Source organism: Lygodium microphyllum, chromosome 13, assembly GCF_053477565.2.
Source record: "Lygodium microphyllum isolate KBCC chromosome 13, Lygodium_microphyllum_v1.1.10, whole genome shotgun sequence".
Taxonomy (NCBI): Eukaryota; Viridiplantae; Streptophyta; class Polypodiopsida; order Schizaeales; family Lygodiaceae; genus Lygodium; species Lygodium microphyllum.
Window position 1 is genome coordinate 26129545 of NC_141147.1, and position 17729 is coordinate 26147273.

At 40.9% G+C, this 17729-nt stretch overlaps 1 protein-coding gene across 2 annotated transcripts in view; it reads left to right on the forward strand.

The window, feature by feature from the left end:
- The first annotated feature begins 1331 nt into the window (after positions 1-1331).
- NSF (AAA-type ATPase family protein) overlaps positions 1332-17729 on the forward strand; it is an 85588-nt gene continuing 69190 nt past the window's right edge. Inside the window, exons 1-3 of one of the 2 annotated variants that reach the window (XM_087690877.1) lie at positions 1332-1755; positions 15714-15809; positions 16154-16238. In XM_087690877.1, the coding sequence (XP_087547003.1) occupies positions 1343-1755; positions 15714-15809; positions 16154-16238 (594 nt within the window). In that variant the 5' untranslated portion in view covers positions 1332-1342. The remainder of the gene's footprint in view (positions 1756-15713; positions 15810-16153; positions 16239-17729) is intronic. The other variant, XM_087690878.1, reaches the window with a different exon arrangement.

Consider the following 17729-nt stretch of genomic DNA (forward strand, 5'->3'; position numbering starts at 1 on the left):
CGCTGTTGCTATTTATGTCGCAATTTGGGTCACAAGCTATCACTATCCAAGTAGCAATCTACATCACTAACCATCGTTATCCAAGTCATAATTTGCATTGTAATGTGCGTTGCTACAAAAAATTTGCGACGCCACTAATTTATATTGGAAATAAGCACTGCTATGTTTTCCTTGTAGTGTCGTATTGTGATATATATATATAGATGATGTAGTAATAAACTAATGATGGCTAGTGTTGTAGGTAATTAATACATTAGTTAGACAGAGAGAGTGTGTAGTAAGTTTATAGTGTGGTTAATAACTAACTAATTAATTAACTAATTAGTTAACTAGTTATTGTATAGTATTATATATATATATATGATTATTTTGTTTTTTATCATTAAATAATTATTATTTTTAAACATGAAACTATTAATTATTATACTTACAATTAATAAAATTTGCTCTTTTGGTTCGGTCCCATCGTTGCAAGCTTGAGTTTAGCAAAGAAAATTGTGATCTTTATGTATGTAATCTTTCACAAGGTTAGAATCTACTTTTTTTGCTCTCTATCACAATGAAGTAAAGAAAAGTAAATAAAATGACAAAAAAGTGCATATCTTCTCAAAAGATGGGGGGGTGACACCTTTCCTCATAATTATGAAACAATGAAGAGGCTTGTGCTAGCTCTTCGACATGCTACTTATATAGCATGTTTATGTAGTTTTTATGCTTTTACAAAGTGTGGATTCCCAACAAAAAAAATCTATTAAAATATGAAAGTCACCACATCTCAAACTTTGACCAAACTACTTTTTTATTTTTAGTTTTATGTTTTAAAAAGTACTCTTCATCAACACAACGTTTCATAATGTATGACAAGTTTTCAACCAAATTTGATTAGCTTCAAGAACTTATGAGTGTTGTTCGTTTGATGCCTAGTTTAAAAGAGATATTTCATTTTGCTCAGATATGGTTAAAAAAACATTCAATTCAACAAAATAGCTTCTATACTAATTAATAGGGGGTTTTACGAGGGCCTATGTGGCACATGTGGAGCCCCTTGCAAAACCTCCCTGATCGCCACGTGCGGTGTGCGCATCCACTTGCAAGTAAACTTGCCCGGCTGCTTGCAAATGTACATTGCCTGTGTGACCCCGTCCATGTAGTTTCGAGGCAAGGGGCATCTCATCATAAATTGAAGAAAGACCTAGTTGCACTTGTTTTTCTTTTGTTTCTCTCTCTTTTCTTTTCTACCTTTATAGGGGGAGATAATTCTTTGGATTTAATCTTAGTTTTTTCTTTTGCTCGCTCTTTTTTCTTCCTGGACTGCTTTTGCCGCAAGCATAGCATTTTCTCGATGACTTGCCCATTCAAAAAGAGAGAGAGAGAGAGAAAGCGCGCTTTGAAATGCGCCCCTTCCAGCAAGCAAGCGAACCATTCTCGCGATCGATTGCGTTGTGATCGAGAGAGAGAGAGAGAGAGAGAGAGAGAGAGAGAGAGAGAGAACAAGAGAACAACAAGGGAAGCTCAGGAGAGAGGGATGGCCGGCTTCAGATCGGGTGGCGACTACCTGAAGAAGTTCTCATATGGCTTCGGCGGAGATAGTGGCGGTGGAGGCCCTCCTTCAGATTTCAGGCTCAAGGTCAGCAACACCCCCACCACCGAGATGGCCCTCACAAATTGCGCCTTCTGCTCCCCTAAGGAGGCTGCTTACTTCACTCGAGACTATGGCTTGGCCCTTGTCGGATCCTTTTTAGTCCTCACTGTCAGATATCCTCCCGCATTCGCATTCTACAGTTTTTTGGATTTGGAACTCTTGTTTCTATTGGATTGCTAAGCTATGTGATCCTATTTTTTGATTGATATGAATGAGAGAGAGAGAGAGAGAGAGAGAGAGAGAGAGAGAGAGAGAGAGAGGCTCCATTTATTTAATCTCATGTGGAATTGATAGCTTATTGTGGATCACATGGGGGGGGCTCCACTCATAGAAGATCGACTGGAGTTGATGGCTTATTGTGGATCACACGGTAGATCATCATCAGCAGGGGTCACTTTATCACCTTGACAGACATCTTCCTCGGTGGCTAGCTCCCTTCATGTCCCTCTACCTTCTTCCCATCACATGAAGCTCAGTCCCCAATGGATGCACAATCCAAAATGTAAAATGTGGGAGTCAATTGTGAACAACACCTCAAATGGCTAGAATTCCATTTGCAACTCGTGGGATTGAATAGAGGCACAAGGCTTGTCTAGTGCTTCTAGGGCAACTTGCCTTCTCATCAAGTAGGGATCAGCTGCCCTTCACATGGATGTGTTTTCATTGAACGATTATAGATGGCATTGTAGCCTCTTTGGTGTGCTGATATAAGGACAATGTCATTTGCATAGAGCAAGTTGTGTATCAACACATTTTCCAATGGTGCAATTGGCCCTCCTAGTTAGTCCATGTAATTTGACACTTCATTAGTATAGATTCCATAAAGGATTGGGTGATAGAAAGGAGCCTTGCTTCACTTCTTTGGTTTATGATATTGCCTTTGAGGAACCTCTCGGTGCTTCAACTTTGCTTGTGAGTGACTCATATAGAGTAAGGACTCCCCATATCATTCCCCTTTTTGGTACTTCCATGTCTTGTAGCCTTCACATCTATCTAGCCATGTGGATAGTGTCAAAGCTTTGGGTAGGTACACGAACAGCAAAAGACTTGCAACCACGTGTTTTTCCCTCCTTGATAATGGCCTATAATGTAAGGATATGGTTCTATAAACTTCAGTTGAGGTAGAGTGGTTGAGGGGGGAGTATCAGTCTCCTCCTTGTTGGACACGTGAGACACTTTGTGATGTAGGGATTAAGGGACTATTTCGAGGAGTGACAGCCCAAGGATGGCCCTGTGATGATCTCAAAGGAACTAGGCACATTCTACAGAGCTTGTTCGTACTAACTATGGTTCAATGACTCGTGCCATGCAAGATAGAGAGTTGATATGAACATTTATGTATCTTTGGTTGTGATGCCTTTGTGCATGTACCTGTAGAACAAAGAACCAAACTAGACATGAAATCCATCAAGGGCATCTTCATGGGATATGGAGATGAGGGAGAGATGGGCTATAGAGTTTGGTTTCCTCAAGGCAGGAAGATAGTATGCAGCCCAAACATAGTATTTAATTAGGCAAAGTTGTTGAAACATGCTACACAAGGTGACCTTGACAAAAAGAAGGTCATATTTCAGCATGAATAGTGAGCCATTCCACAGCCATTGGCTGAAGATTTTGTTCCTTTTGATGCTGAAAATGAGCAGCAACCCATTATGCTACAGCCATAAGATAATGGACAGCAAATAGATGCACAGAATGGAATAGGACAGCAAGAAGAACATGTTGAAAACAAGTTACAACAGCAAGAAAATGCTGAAAATCAGCAACTTGGTAATGATGTGCATGTACTTGAGGATGTAGATCCATTTTTCGACAATACAGATTATTGGGTAAGAAGGTTTACACATGTCAGAAAGCAGCCACAGAGGTTTCAGCCATCTTTGGATTGCATTTTGTTGACTAATGAGGGTGAGCCTAAAACATTTAGAGAGGCACAGTCATGTGAAAACAAGAGAAAGTGGAAGCTTGCTATGTAGGAAGAGATGAAGTTTGTGTATGCAAATAACACATGGGAGTTTCTACCTTTGCCCAAGGATAGAAAAGCTATCCCTAATAAATGGGCTTACAAAGTAAAATGTATTGATGGGAAGTCCAAGTACAAGGCACGATTGGTTGCTAAGGGCTATACACAAAAGGAAGGTATAGACTTCCATGAGGTCTTTTCACTAGTGGTGAAGATGACTACGGTTCATGTTTTGTTTATTCTCATTGGATCCTTGGATTTAGAGTTGGATCAGATGGATATGAAGATTGCTTTTCTTCACGGCGATTTGGATGAAGAGCTATACACAAAACAACCAGAAGGCTTTGCCATTCCAAGGAAAGAGCATTTAGTTTGTAAGTTGAAACGTAGCTTATATGGGTTGAAACATGCTTCTAGACAATGGTACCAAAAGTTTGATACCTTTATGCTCAACCATGAATTTGAATGTAGTTATACAGATCATTGTTTATACACTAACGGCTGATGATGGAAGTCTTATTGTGTGGGTCTTATATATGGATGACATGTTGATTGTAGGAAAGCATAAGAGTAGTTTGAATGCTCTTAAAAGGTAACTAAGTTCAGCATTCTCAATGAAGGTTTTGGGGGCAGCTGAACACATTTTGGGCATGCGCATTAAAAGAGATAGAGGGCAGCACTTGTTTCTCTCACAAGACAAGTACATTAGCAAAGTACTTGATATGTGTAATATGGCTGATGCTAAGCCTCTTGGTGTGCCTTTATTGCCACATACAAAGCTTAGCAAAGCTGATTGCCCAAAGGATGATGTAGTTGCTAATGCTATGAAGGGTATACCTTATGCATCGGCTTGTGGATCCTTAATGTATGCTATGGTTGCCTCTTGCCTTGACATTGCTCATGCAATGGGAATTGTTAGCAGATTCATGTCTAACCTTGGGAAGCCACATTGGGAAGCAGTGAAATGTATTTTTAGATACTCAAAAGGTATATGCTATGGATATGGTACACTAGAGTTGCAAGGATTTGGTGATTCAGACATGGTAGGAGATTTTGACACTAGGAAATCTACCAGTGGGTATGTTTTTACTTTGGTTGGTGGGACAATCTCTTGGTGTTCAAGGTTGTAGAAAATTGTGGCACTGAGTACTATAGAGGCTGAATATATTTTAGCCATAGAAGCTTCTAAGGAGCTATTTGGCGTGGGCGTTTGTTCAAGGATTTTGGTCTTTCTTCACATACTCCAGTGCTTGGATGTGATAGCTAGAGTGCTGTACGTCTGGCTAAGAATGCCATGTTCCATGCACGTACCAAACACATAGATGTTCGGTATGACTTTATTTGATAGGTCTTGGATGACAGCCTTGCCACCTTGACTAAGATCAAAACCCAAGATAACCTTGTAGATGTTCTCACTAAGAGTCTTGCAAAGGCTTAGCATAAGCATTGCATCCGATTAGTGGTAGTTGGTTAGCTTAAAGGTAACATTTCGGGCTAAGTGGGAGGTTGTTGGGTGTAAAGTTCCTTCGTATCCGTGTAAAGTTATACGGGTGTGAACACATCCTTATTTGTACCCTAACATATAAATACATTCTTTGTTCTTTGTGTACAATCAGAATTTGATACACTCGTCTTTGCATTCACTCACTCTCACTCTCAACAATGTTGCTTCACCTTTGTCTCGCACTTCCATTGTGCACTCTTTTCATCATGACTATACTCTCTCTCTCTCTCTCTCTCTCTCTCTCTCTCTCTCTTCTTTCTTTTATTTTCTTCTCATATTCTCTCCAGATGGCTTCTTCTTATTTTTCCACTGATGCCAAATTACATGGGCTTGATTATCTCACATGGAGTGTTGTCATATAAGCTTGGTTTGTGCAAAAGCAGTTATGGTACATTGTTTCTGGAGCTTATGAGTGTCTTGCTCTCTCTACTCTCTTTTCTATAGCTGATTTTGACGAGGACAACTATGAAGAAACTGTGCTCACATGGGATACTGATGATGCCTGCGCATATTATGCCCTTCTTTGTTGCATTTCCAAAGAAGTTCTTCTGTTACTCACAGTCTGTAGGACTTCTCTTGCAATTTGGGCAAAGCTTTAGATGTTGTACGAGGCTCCTTTGCCTATGCGTGTCGTTACTCTTTATAGACAGCTCTAGTAGATGAAGTTCAGGCTGAAGGATACTATTCAATCTTTTTTTACTTCGTGTCACATATTATACGATCATCTTTGACACATGCAGTTTTGCCCTTCCAAAGGCTCATCTTGTGGGGATTGTGCTCTACAAGCTTCCTCTAGAGTTTAATGGAGTGGCCAATGCTTTGCGGGCTTAGACGTCATCAACACCACTCAGTTTCCTACAAATGTTCTCGATACTGCTTGAGCATGAGATGTCTTTGTGTTTACAGGGGAAGCTTCCATCATAGATTGGTGGTTTTAGTGAGGCCTTTACAGCTTCTTTGGGGAGGGGTGATAGGATGAAGAAGTTGAAGACCAAGTGTTATCACTGTGGTAAGAAGAGACATTTGCGCAAGGATTGCAAAGAGTTAGCGGCTTCAAGGAAGAAGGAGAAGAAGCAGGATCCAAACTCTTCTCTTTAGTCATCCTCTTTCATAGACTCCAACCCAGGTCCTCTGGCCAAGGCTAAGGCACAGAAAGGATTATCTTCTTTAGATTGCAGCCTCTCTTGCTTTCTAGTGCAGGTGATGTGGTTATCCCTCAGGACTTTCTAGTGCTGGTGAGAGAGTGTGAGACGATGGTGAGGTGGGGCAAGTGAGTCTCATCTATATAGGTATACAAATGCACAAGTTGTAGAGAGGGATGTCCCTGATGCATCGACTGAAGTTTTGACAGGTTCAAATCTTAGAGCTGGGATTGACATTCAGGTTCGTGATGGGCTCTTATTTGACAGAGAGCAGGAGCAAGCTTAGATGAGGGGACACTTTGGTGGTTTGGCCAAAGGCGGGGAATCCATGGTCACATATGTTCAAGATGGTCTTGTATGTTACAGCGAGACATTAATGATAGACACAGAGAGCTGCTATGGTTTTTCTCTATTTTTAGGAGTTGGTATAATCGACATCGACATGGGGTTCTCTTCGAGGCACCTTGGTGGTGGCTTGATTACCGACTACTTTGGTATCCATGGTTCTATTTTGGTGGTTCTTTGTTGTATGGCCTATGATGAGTCATTATCATTGTATCATTGTTTTGTATTAGATCACCCATGATTTAAGAGAGGGTGTTAGTAGTATGCTAGCTCATGTGAATTTGTTCGTTCCCAGATATTTTAGGCATTTTTATTGTGCATTATTTATGGCATTTTGATGCAAATCGGCCAACATTTAATGTTGGCCAACCAGTTGTTATTTAGGGCATATTTATGGCCTAAATAATTTGTGCTTCTTCTTCTCAACTAGTGGAGTTATCACCTGCAGGTCTTATTGGAGAGAGGAGCTGGTGCTAGTGCCCATGCAGCTAGTGACTCATTGTTATATGCGACTATTTGATATATGGATTCCATTTCCCGAACATTCTTTCGAGTTCTCTTCCTTTGCAGCATTCTTGTGTTTTCTCTTTCCTCTCTCTTTTGTCTTGTGTTCAACAGTCTATTTCAGCATTCTTTCATGCTTCCATTGCTGCATCCACTTTTGATACCTTTTGCAACTTGTGGACATGATTCTCCTTTTTGTGCATACAAAAGCCAGGAGATTAATCAACATAAATCCCCTCCTCTAATATGCCATTCAAGAAGGTATGCTTCACATCCATTTGGTAAACTCGCCAATGGTGATGTGTGGCAAGCGCCAAGATAGCCCGAATAGTAGACATATGGACTGTCAGTGCAAACATCTCTAAATAGTCTAAGCTTGCCCTTTCTGCAAAACCCTTGACATCAAGCCCAACCTTATCCAAGGTGCCATCAGCAAAGTATTTGGTCTTATAAATCCACTTTGCACCAATCACCTTCCATTTTCTTGGATGCGGAACCAACTTCCAAGTTTGATTACGCTCGATAGAATTGAGCTCCTCTTTATAGCACAACGCCATATATTTTGTGTAAAGGCCTCATCAATAGTGGTAGGCTCATGATCGTGTAAAATTTGTGACATAAGAGCATAGTTTACACATAGTAAACTATCTTTCCTGGCTTGTATCTTGGCTTATCTACATGGGCTTGTTGGTGTCTTAGGAAAGTGAATCACTCTCGAATCTTGCATAAGTTGCCGATAGCAATGTGGAACAGCAAGGGGCTGATCTTGCTGTGATGGAGACCTAGAGGCATCTAGTACTTGTAATGCACCTATTTGGGATAGGGACTCCCTCTCATTGGATAAAGGTACATCCCCCTCACTAGAAGAAAAGGGCTCTTGTTACATCCTTGGACATTTGAATGGATGCTAGTAGCATTGGTCATAGTGGTCATGAAGTGACTTAGTGAGAATGCACTCAGGGCTCTTCTGGGTTAGGGGCAGCCAAGTCCTATTTATAGGACTCAAGGCCCTATTGTGCACATTCATTGTGTAATCGCTCCTTTTGAACTCTTGGCTTGTTGACTGATGCATTTGTATACCGGGATGGTGTGGGCTAGTGGTATGGGATGCTAACCCTTGGGATGTAGTCGTGACTTGGACTACTGCTAGCTCCTAGGCTTGGGGGTGAGCCCGTTTGGCTCTATGGCTGGGAGATAGTTGGATGTCCAATCCGTTTTATTGAGGATATGCCTTATGTTGTGTCTTGTGTGTAGGTTGGATCATCCTAGGAGGATGCTTCATTGGTATTAGAGCGTCAACTTGTCTACATGATAAATTGAAATGGAAAATGAAGAATATGGAAAACAAAGAATATGAAAAATTGAGAAATTGAAAAGAGTATAGAATATCTCCCTCTCAGTGTACGGAATCCACCAAGACTTTGCAAGCTACCCTTGCTTGACTCGATATGGTAATCTTTATCTGTAACGAGCAATCATGACGCGAATGTGTCGCATATGAGCATGCCTGCGTTGTTGAGCAAGAACCCTAGGGCATTGTGCTATGCATAATGATGTAGCTTTGAGTACTATGATGCCACTTAATGATGTCCCTTGATGGCACCTGTTAGTAGGAGATGCAGTGTCTAAGGTGGCAGTGGCCGGGGGGTCAGCTATACCGAAAAAGTTTGTAACTACTCTCTGGAGATTGGGGTTGCCTCCGATCCCGTAACAATGTTGCTCTGCACCGTTGGAGCTCGAATTAGAAAAGGTCTAGACATCTCTGGTCCTCATAGTCCGTCACTCGTCTCAATAGTCCATCACCTAGAGAGAAACATTGAGGACTAGATGTGGAGAGAGAAAGTTTATGAAGATGAAGAGAGAGAGAGTCAGGACAGAGACCATTATGTCTTTGGGAGAGATTGTGCGTGTTGATTGGTTGTGTGATGCCTTTTGGTAGATGCTGAGCGATCGAAGAGAGAGAGAGAAACGGAGTCCACGCTAGAGGTCGGGCAAAGCGTCTACTTGTTTGGCAGAGGGGATGTGTCCAGCAAATGGGACTGATGGGGCTCATTGCACTTTCCCATGTGTGGACTAGGAGAGTCGATTCCCTTCCTAGCATGAAAATGTGGGAAGGCAAGCCATTTGTGAGATAAGCATGGTCAAATTTTCTTTGGCTATGTATGAAAATCTTTTCTTGGGAAGGAAGAAGAATTGAATAACATTAATAACCTTTCTTTTGAAAGGATTTCGAAAAACAGACTTGTCCCATTGTTCTGCCCCCCTTGCTTGTCCACTTGAAAAATAAAAAAAGGAGTAAACAGATTTGCATTAAATGCATGCTCGAACTAATGCATCTTGCAAGTCTTTTTGATGCATTACTTCAAGACAATGGTTTAGAGGAGTGTTCAGGCCATGGCAAAACTTGGATACTTGCTACGCAATATCCATAGGTGGCGTATATTTTAGTAGGATTACAAACTTTGAGTAGTAAGCTTCGAGGGTTGAGATACGTCTACAGTCCTTGTATATCTACCCTCTTTATTTTAGCATTTATTGATTGCAGATTTTTATGTTTTTTTGTCTCTTTTCTTGCCCTTTTTCTCATGTTTATTTTCTTTCAGTCTTGTCTATACGCTTTCGCATCCGTTGCACTCTAATAATTATTTCAAAAAGGTTCGAGTAGTACTTGATTTGCCTATTCCGAGGACCATAAGCAAGTTTTTTTTTTTTTTTGGGTTTACTGAGTTTTTTCAAAAGTTTATAAATGACTATGCTCATATTGTTGAACCCTTGATACTTTTGCTTAAGGGTATTCAAAGAAAAAAGTACAATGTTTGGACATGTATCCCCTCAAAATTGGCCACTTATTAATGATATATTGGTCCCCCACCCTTTTCCTGTCAAACTAAGGTCATTTTACATGCATTTGACATCTGAATGCTCTTATTTTATGCAAATATCATGGCTCGACACTTCTCCACTACATGTAGACTTGGTTTTTTGCTCTTCTCCACCTTTAGCTTTAAAATGTCTGGTGCCTTGCACCTTAAACCACTGTGGACTACTTTTAGGCTCGAAGTCTATTAACAAACTTACTAATAGAATGCTTCCATCCCGTACAACACTACACCGATGATTCAGATTATTGATCCAAATAATCCTTTTGAGGTCCATACGGATATAAGTGATTATTCTTTAGGTGTTGTTCTTTATCAGGATGGTCAATCTATTGCATTTGAGAGTTGTAAACTCACTGACACCCAAACACGTTATACCACCCAAGAGAAGGATTTATCAGTAGTTATCTATGCGGTTAAAGTATGGTATCATTATTTGTACGGTGCTCGGTATATTTTTTGGCTGGACCACTATTCACTAAAATACCTTTGTGATTAGCTCGATCTCTGTGGTTGTAAGGTGAGATGGAAAGAGATTATGCAAGAGTTTGACTTTGAATTCTGCTATAGAAAGGACACAACTAATATGGTTGTTGATGCTCTTAGTTGAGTGTGAAGTTAGTGCCTTATTCTTCTCTAATATCTCAACTGATTTTTGTCTTTTTCTTAAGGGGTATTGTCATAATGATCTTTACTTCGGTGAGATTTTGCAACTAGTTCAATAGGGACCAAGTAGCTCGAAAAGCTTTGGCACTTCGGATGTCTGAAAGTTGGCCATTGAGAGAAAGATGGCAGAAAGGTATTCCATTTATAATGGATTACTTTTTAAACAAGGCAAAGTGTGTGTGCTCGATGATTTGGATATTTGCAATAAAATTTTAAATGAGTGCCACGTTGTGTTAAGTGCTAGACACCCTAGCATACACAGGACTTAGGCCTTGGTCACTCGCTACTTTTACTTGGCGTATATTAAAATTATGATTGAGTTTTATTTGTGTGAGTGCTCGTAGTGTCAGCTTAATAAAGCTGAATGATATAGAGAGGCGGGGATGTTGCATCGTTTATAAAGTCTTAATAGAAATTGGTGTAGCATTTCTGTGGATTTTATAGGAGGATTACCTCGTATGATGGAGGCCATGACGTAATTTGGGTTGTGGTTGATTGATTGATCAAAATGGCTTGATTCATTTCCACAAAGATCATCGTGAAAGGGCATGAGTTAGTTGGTCTCTTTGTTGATAGACTTTATGGTTTGTTCGATGAAATAGTCAGTGACTGGGACCCTAAGTTCATTGGTCATTTTTGGCAAATGGTTTTTAAAAAACTAGAAACTTGATTGTACATGTTGTCCTCCAAACTCCGTGAAACCAATGGATAGATTGAAAGGACAAATCAAACCATGGAGGACATGCTGCGTGCATATATCTCTTGTTGGTTGTCTAATTGGGTGAAAAATAATCTCAGTTAGTGTGAACATACCTAAAATTGATTGGAAAAGAAATGCATGCTCTAAATAGAGTTGTTTGCTCTGTCAAAACACATGGCACATTGAGTGTCAAAGCTCCTAATATCCTTGTTTGACTCAGATTGAGGTTCACAAGTAGGAAATGATGTGTAAGACACGCATGACTGGTGACTCTCCCTCTCAGATCTTGGATTTAACTAAAGGCCAAAGAGGATGGGATGGATTCAAGGGTTGCAAAAGAAGTGGCAAAGGTGATGAAGTGTGTTGATGAAGAAGCTCCCCACGATCTTGGGAATCCCCTTCTAAAATACAAGGAGCGAGGGAATCCATAGCCACATTGTTGATATCGCCCCCCTTTGAAAGGGATGGGGAGTGTGAAAACCACCAAAGGAGATGGTGGGGGGTGGAATGGAACCTGTGGGGTAGATGGTGCATAAGTAGGAATGGGTGCGTTTATGGAAGACTGCCTCGGAGGACCTTGTACAATGAAACGGGAGTGGAGCTTGTAATGCCTACTGTCCTATCAACCCGTTGCTAAAATGGCTCCTGAAGAAGAATTCTTGATAAAGATGGCCTGCTTAGTAAAGACAACTTAGGTATTGAGTCAAGTAAGACCATGAACTAAGAGGAGAGGAAAGCTTAAATTTTGGAACATGTAGGACTTCCAAAGTGGAGCTCGATGGATGGTCAAAGTAATAACGACAAAGTGCCAACACCACTAGTAGGCATTGAAGAATGTCACCAACAGTGGCTGTATTTTCTAATAGATAAAGATCTTGCAATAAATCTCCTCTAGGAGTCATATGACTTGAAGCACCATTGTCGATGAGCCAAGGCCTCTTTGAAGACTAGACAATTGATGAAGAAGGCTCCTTCGTCTCATGGATGTGAATGAACACGGACTCATATAACAACTGGTAAAGAACTAGAGGAAGGCTTAGATGTTTTAGCTCCATCCTTCACTCTCAGATGGAGGTGAGGATATTTCTTCCAACACTTCTCCTTGTGATGAGTGCCCTTCCCATAGTGTGGGCATTTAGATTTCTCTAAGTTTGTGTCAGAGCCGGATGAAGACTTTGAATGTTTTACTTGCTTCTTCTTGTTGTTCTTAGCCTTTTTGCCCTTTTTGTTACTCCCTCACAATCTTTTAGTGAAAGCCTTAGTAAGGCTAGATTCATTGTCACCAATCCTTTTGAGTTGCTCTTCGTGCTCCAGCATAAGAGGAGCTAGTTCTTTCCATAGAAGAGTTTCTTGAACCCTAGAGATAAGCAAGCTGGTGTAGAAGACATTATATTTGGGAGATGGCAACTGAGCAAAGTAATGAGAATCATCACATCCTCCAATCCTGCCAAGAGATGCAAGCTCAGCTTGCACATCCTCCATCTTGTTGATATGATCTTCCATAGAAGGGAAATCATCAACTAAGAGCATTTGGAGTTTCTTCTCTAAGGTGATGTTGAGGATACACTCCACTATGCAGGACCAAAGGGAGTAGTTTGCACCCTCAAGTTGATCTTCTTTGGGAAGAGAAGGAAGAACTAGTACTTGAATAGAAGCTGCCATCACGGCTATACAAGGGCCTATAGCACGGGCCCTATGAGAAACATATGGAGAAGTAGGGGGAGAAGGGTGCTCTGATCTTCTCAATCTATCTGAGTAAGAACAAGGCTTTGAATGTGATCTTTGCATTACTCTTTGCAAATGTTTGACTGATGGGACTGCCTATTGAGGGAAGATTGAATGGTCTCCTTATCTGAGTTATCAAACATGTCAAATGGGTGCTCCGTAACTCTTTAAATAGATCTGCAAACACAGAAAAATCTTGTATTTTGGTGTTGGGCTTCTCAAATGGTGGGAAAATCAGCTACACAGTACAAAGAGAAGTTGTAGATTCCCCCACACACTTTGTAGAAGGCATGAAAATGTGTGTTCTTCATGATAGGTCTGGTCCAAATAACAAGTTCAGTGTGGTCTTGTTTGCCTAGAACCTCTGATTCCTCACTTTGGTCATGATACCATGTCAGAGTGTGCAAAGGAAGAAGAACACAAACACGGAGAGAAGGGAGAAGAGAGACTGCACAATGATAGAAGAGAATGGAAGAAGAAAATCTGCATTGAATTCCAAAAGAATGCTGAATACAAAGAGGACCGATCAGTCCCTGCACGCCGGCCAAGGCGTTAGCGAGGGCATTGGATCAGGCTAATGATAGAAGCTAGCACCAGAAGGTGGAGGAGAATCCCCCAAATGCCAAAGAGTGCTGAAACCTGCAGAAGATAATGAGCATCGAGTGGGGCACTGCTATAAACAGCAAAAATACGCCAAAACTGTCTGATTGCTGCTTGTAGGGGCCAAAAATGCTGGCAGGCTGATCAATTGCAATAACCTAATCAACACAATGCTGATTGCAATCGGGGAATGCTGGTCGCCCCTATCCAATGTGAACATAGCCTCTTGCCACTGAAAAAGAAATGTAGTGGTGCTAGAAGGTAATTTCAGCGAGTATGAACACACCTAAAAGCTGATTGGGAAAGAACTGCATGCTCTAGGTGGAGCTGCCTTCTCCATCAAAAGGCATGATAGACCGAGTGTTAGAGCTCCTAATGTCCTCGTCTAACTTAGATTGGGTTCATAGGTAGAATATGACTTTGCAAGTCACACATGATTGCTAACATCTTCTTTGGGTGACAGATACAGGATTAGCCTTGGCACATGGAGTTTGTCCTTCTAGAGGCTCATCTCATGGGGATTGTGCTCTATAAGCTTCCTCCAAGTATGATGGTGTGGCCAATGCTTTATGGGCTCAGACATTGGCGATCCGCGTGGCTTTGATCATATGTTCTCCATGTTGCTTGAGCATGAGGCATCTTTGTAGTTATAGAGGAGGCTTTCATCTTGATATGGTGGCCAACAAAAGGCCCTTGCAACTTGAGAGAGGGGTGAGAAGAAGATGATGATGATGAAGGCCCAGTGTTATCATTGTGGTCAGAAGGGGCATCTTTGCAAGGATGCAAGGATCTAGTGGCATTGCGGAAGAGGAAGGAGAAGAAGGATAAGGACTCCTTCTATCAGTCATTGTCATCTTCAGACTTCGACTCTGATTTAAACCCTTTGGCAAAGGTGAAGGCTATGGCTTGGAAGGGCTTATCTTCTGCGAGAAAGAGGAAGGCCACACTAGCTTCCTCTACTACCTTTGGGTGAAGCATATGTGGAAAGGAGATTGGCATGCATGGGTCATGCCAACTTGGAATGCTAACTCCCTTTGCCAGTCCTACTAGAAGAATTTACAATGAGAATTAAGTGTATGGCCTTAGAAAGCACTACAAAAGTAAAACTTGCTTCAAGTCTATAATCGAGATTTTAGAGCCGATAGCTCTTCTAATTCATTTTCACCTCCTAAAGCTTCAAGAATTCATCTCCCTTTAATTTATTAGAGTTTCTAAAAACTAAAATCAATTGTGCTACAATGATGAAAAATTGGGGTTTAAGAAGCCTGACACTTCTAAGAGATTGCAACTAGTCTAGTCTTGCAACAATGCTTGTGATACTATGTGTAATGGACCCCTAGCTACTTTGTTGGGGCAGCCACTTATCACTGTGAAACTCAAATATGCATGGTGCATTGCTAAACCAACAGGCCTGCCAGTGAGGGTAAAGTCACTGATATTAGGCAGGAAAGAGGGTGACCCCATCAAATTGTCCATTGTACTTGACGCACCCTTGACCCCCCCTTGGGGTTCTAGCATTTAAGCCCTCTCGAACCTGGCCATCAAGATATGCCATTAAAAGTGAGGATCCTATTTGGGGGATATTCTTGTGACAAGTGTGTGTCATGGATGATATCATCATTGACAAAAGGCCAAGGTAACAGCTTGGATAGGCTGGTCATAGACACGTTGACCTGGACATGAGGTTTATTGCAAGTGATTGGAGGGGCTTATATGCTAGCTGTGTGGCCAACTACATTCCTCAATCTTTCATGAGAATCTGTTACATAGTGTGCTATACTCTATTTTTAGAGTGTGATGTAACACAATCATTAATGGAACTTCCCGGGGGGGGGGGGGGGGGTGGGGGTGGGATAGCAGGTCTGAATGGGCATCTAGAAGTAAAGCCAGGCCTGGGTGGCTGTCAGGTGAGATGAGGAGGATGGAAGGGGGGTGGTGGGTAGGAGGATGTTGGAGAGGTAGCGAGGGAAGGGGGAGGAGGACATGCTTAAATATTTTGTGCTAAACGCTCAGTCTTTTTGCTATGCCTTAACTATTACTAACATCAGCTGAGGGTGTGGAAGAAGGATACATAGGTCTGAATTTGGCGCAACGGAAATGCATCAAAGCTTCATTGAAGGACTCAATCTCAGTAGCCAGGTAGCATGCAAGCTTAAAACAGGTTCAGTGTTGAAGATTTGTCGGTGATTTATGTCCTATAATTCAAATTCATTATTTTCGTTCGGGACTAAACTAGTAGAGTTGACTAAATTTGATAACTGTCTTTGGTCAGTAAATTCAATAACAATTTTTACTGTCTAAATTCAATACTCATTTGGCACTAATGTTTCATCTCTAAATTCAACATTTATATCTGCCATGAAATTCAACAATTATATCTCATGGCACATGCTGATGATGTACCAGTATAATTTAAATGTTTGTTGGTAGAGGATTTTAAAGGAGGTCTGAAATGTCAGTTGTCCTGTGTACATCAAATGCAGGTTCATTCCACCAACTGAGAAATTCAAGCTGGTTCTACTTACATTAGAAGTGGATTTTGTGAAGAGTCGAGGGAAAAATGAGGAGGTACATCGTATATTATGTAAAGCAGAAAACTGAGCAAGTCAATGCTTGTTTCAATTTTGTTGCTGACATCTGTCTTTAAGAGATTTTGTTTTTTGATAGTTGTCTGTTGTTTGGATCAACTAAGAATGTTTTGCTAACTTTCTCATGCGAATGAAAACAAGCACCACAACATCAGTTTTTGCACCTTCTTCACATTGATTTTTTCAACTACCACCAGCAATAAATCTTTATACAGAAACAAGATGGAGCTCTTCCTCTGCGAAGTATTTGACTGACTGAGGAAATCTATTGTCTGCTTCTTTCAAAGGCGAGTTTAGACTAGGGAAAATGCAAAATTTTCAAGCTTGTTGATCCAGTTTGGGGTTAAAACACAGAATTCACATTATCGCACACTCGGTGTCCAAGTTATGGGACTCATTCTTTTGGAGTTGTGTGCAAATGAGAATTTCACTCCTACTATCATCTGTATTGTCAGGATAGGTTTGGCGTGACTATTCAGGCACAGGTGGATGAGATAGCTTAGCAATGGTTTAGAATATTTCAGGAAGGGGCATATTGTAAGAAGTAAAATTTCCTCTGATGGATAGATACTCATTGACACAGGGTGTTGCTTCTGAGGTAGAATGGAGCATTGCAGGGTGTGGGTATTTTACCAAGATAGACCTTTGCAGATTAAGATGTTTGATGAAGATGTCTTTAGAACCAGACCTCAATTGCGAGTGCTCCTGTGTATTACATAGAAGTTTTGAATTATACTTCAACAGTTTCTGGTTAAATTCTTGACTTTGTAGTGTTTTACTGTGCCCAAAATTAAGCAAAATGCCAAACTTTTTAGACAATTTTGACTGTCACACCATCCTGAGGGCATTGGTCTAGGAAAATTCCTTTGCCAAATAAGGCTTTGTTAGTTAAAGAAATTTAATAAAGAGATTTAACACATTATAGATAAAATTTGCTTATTGGCCATCCTTTGTGTGGGCCCAAGTTGGTCCTATCCTTATTTCTTAGGCTAGTAGGGCATGTACTTAGGTTTTCCACCACCCAAAAATAAAAGGCTATTATTGATGCATGGAAGAAAGTTTAGAGTATGATGTGAAGAAATACTTGAACATAGGAAAAGAAATGAAAAAACTGTAGACAAGTCTGTGCGTGAGCTGAGCTGAGAGCTGAGAGTGCAGATGCGAACAGTTGAGAGCAGTAGAGAGTGAGAGAGTGAGCACGACACACTGGGTGTTTGGTACTAGTGTACCACATTTTAGGTTTTGAATATATATATAGTACAAAGTGTAAGGGTGCGTTCACACCCGAACACAATAAAAGGCACGATTACCCTTTATTCCCAACAACCTCCCACCTAAAGGCAACGTGCTTGAAGGTAGAGGAAAGAATCAGCTAAGTCTATGTATGTACAAAGCTGAAAGACACATATTCTATCCAACCCCCATCATCTGGCGGCAATGAGCAAGCCGCTCGGCTGGAAGACCTTTCACG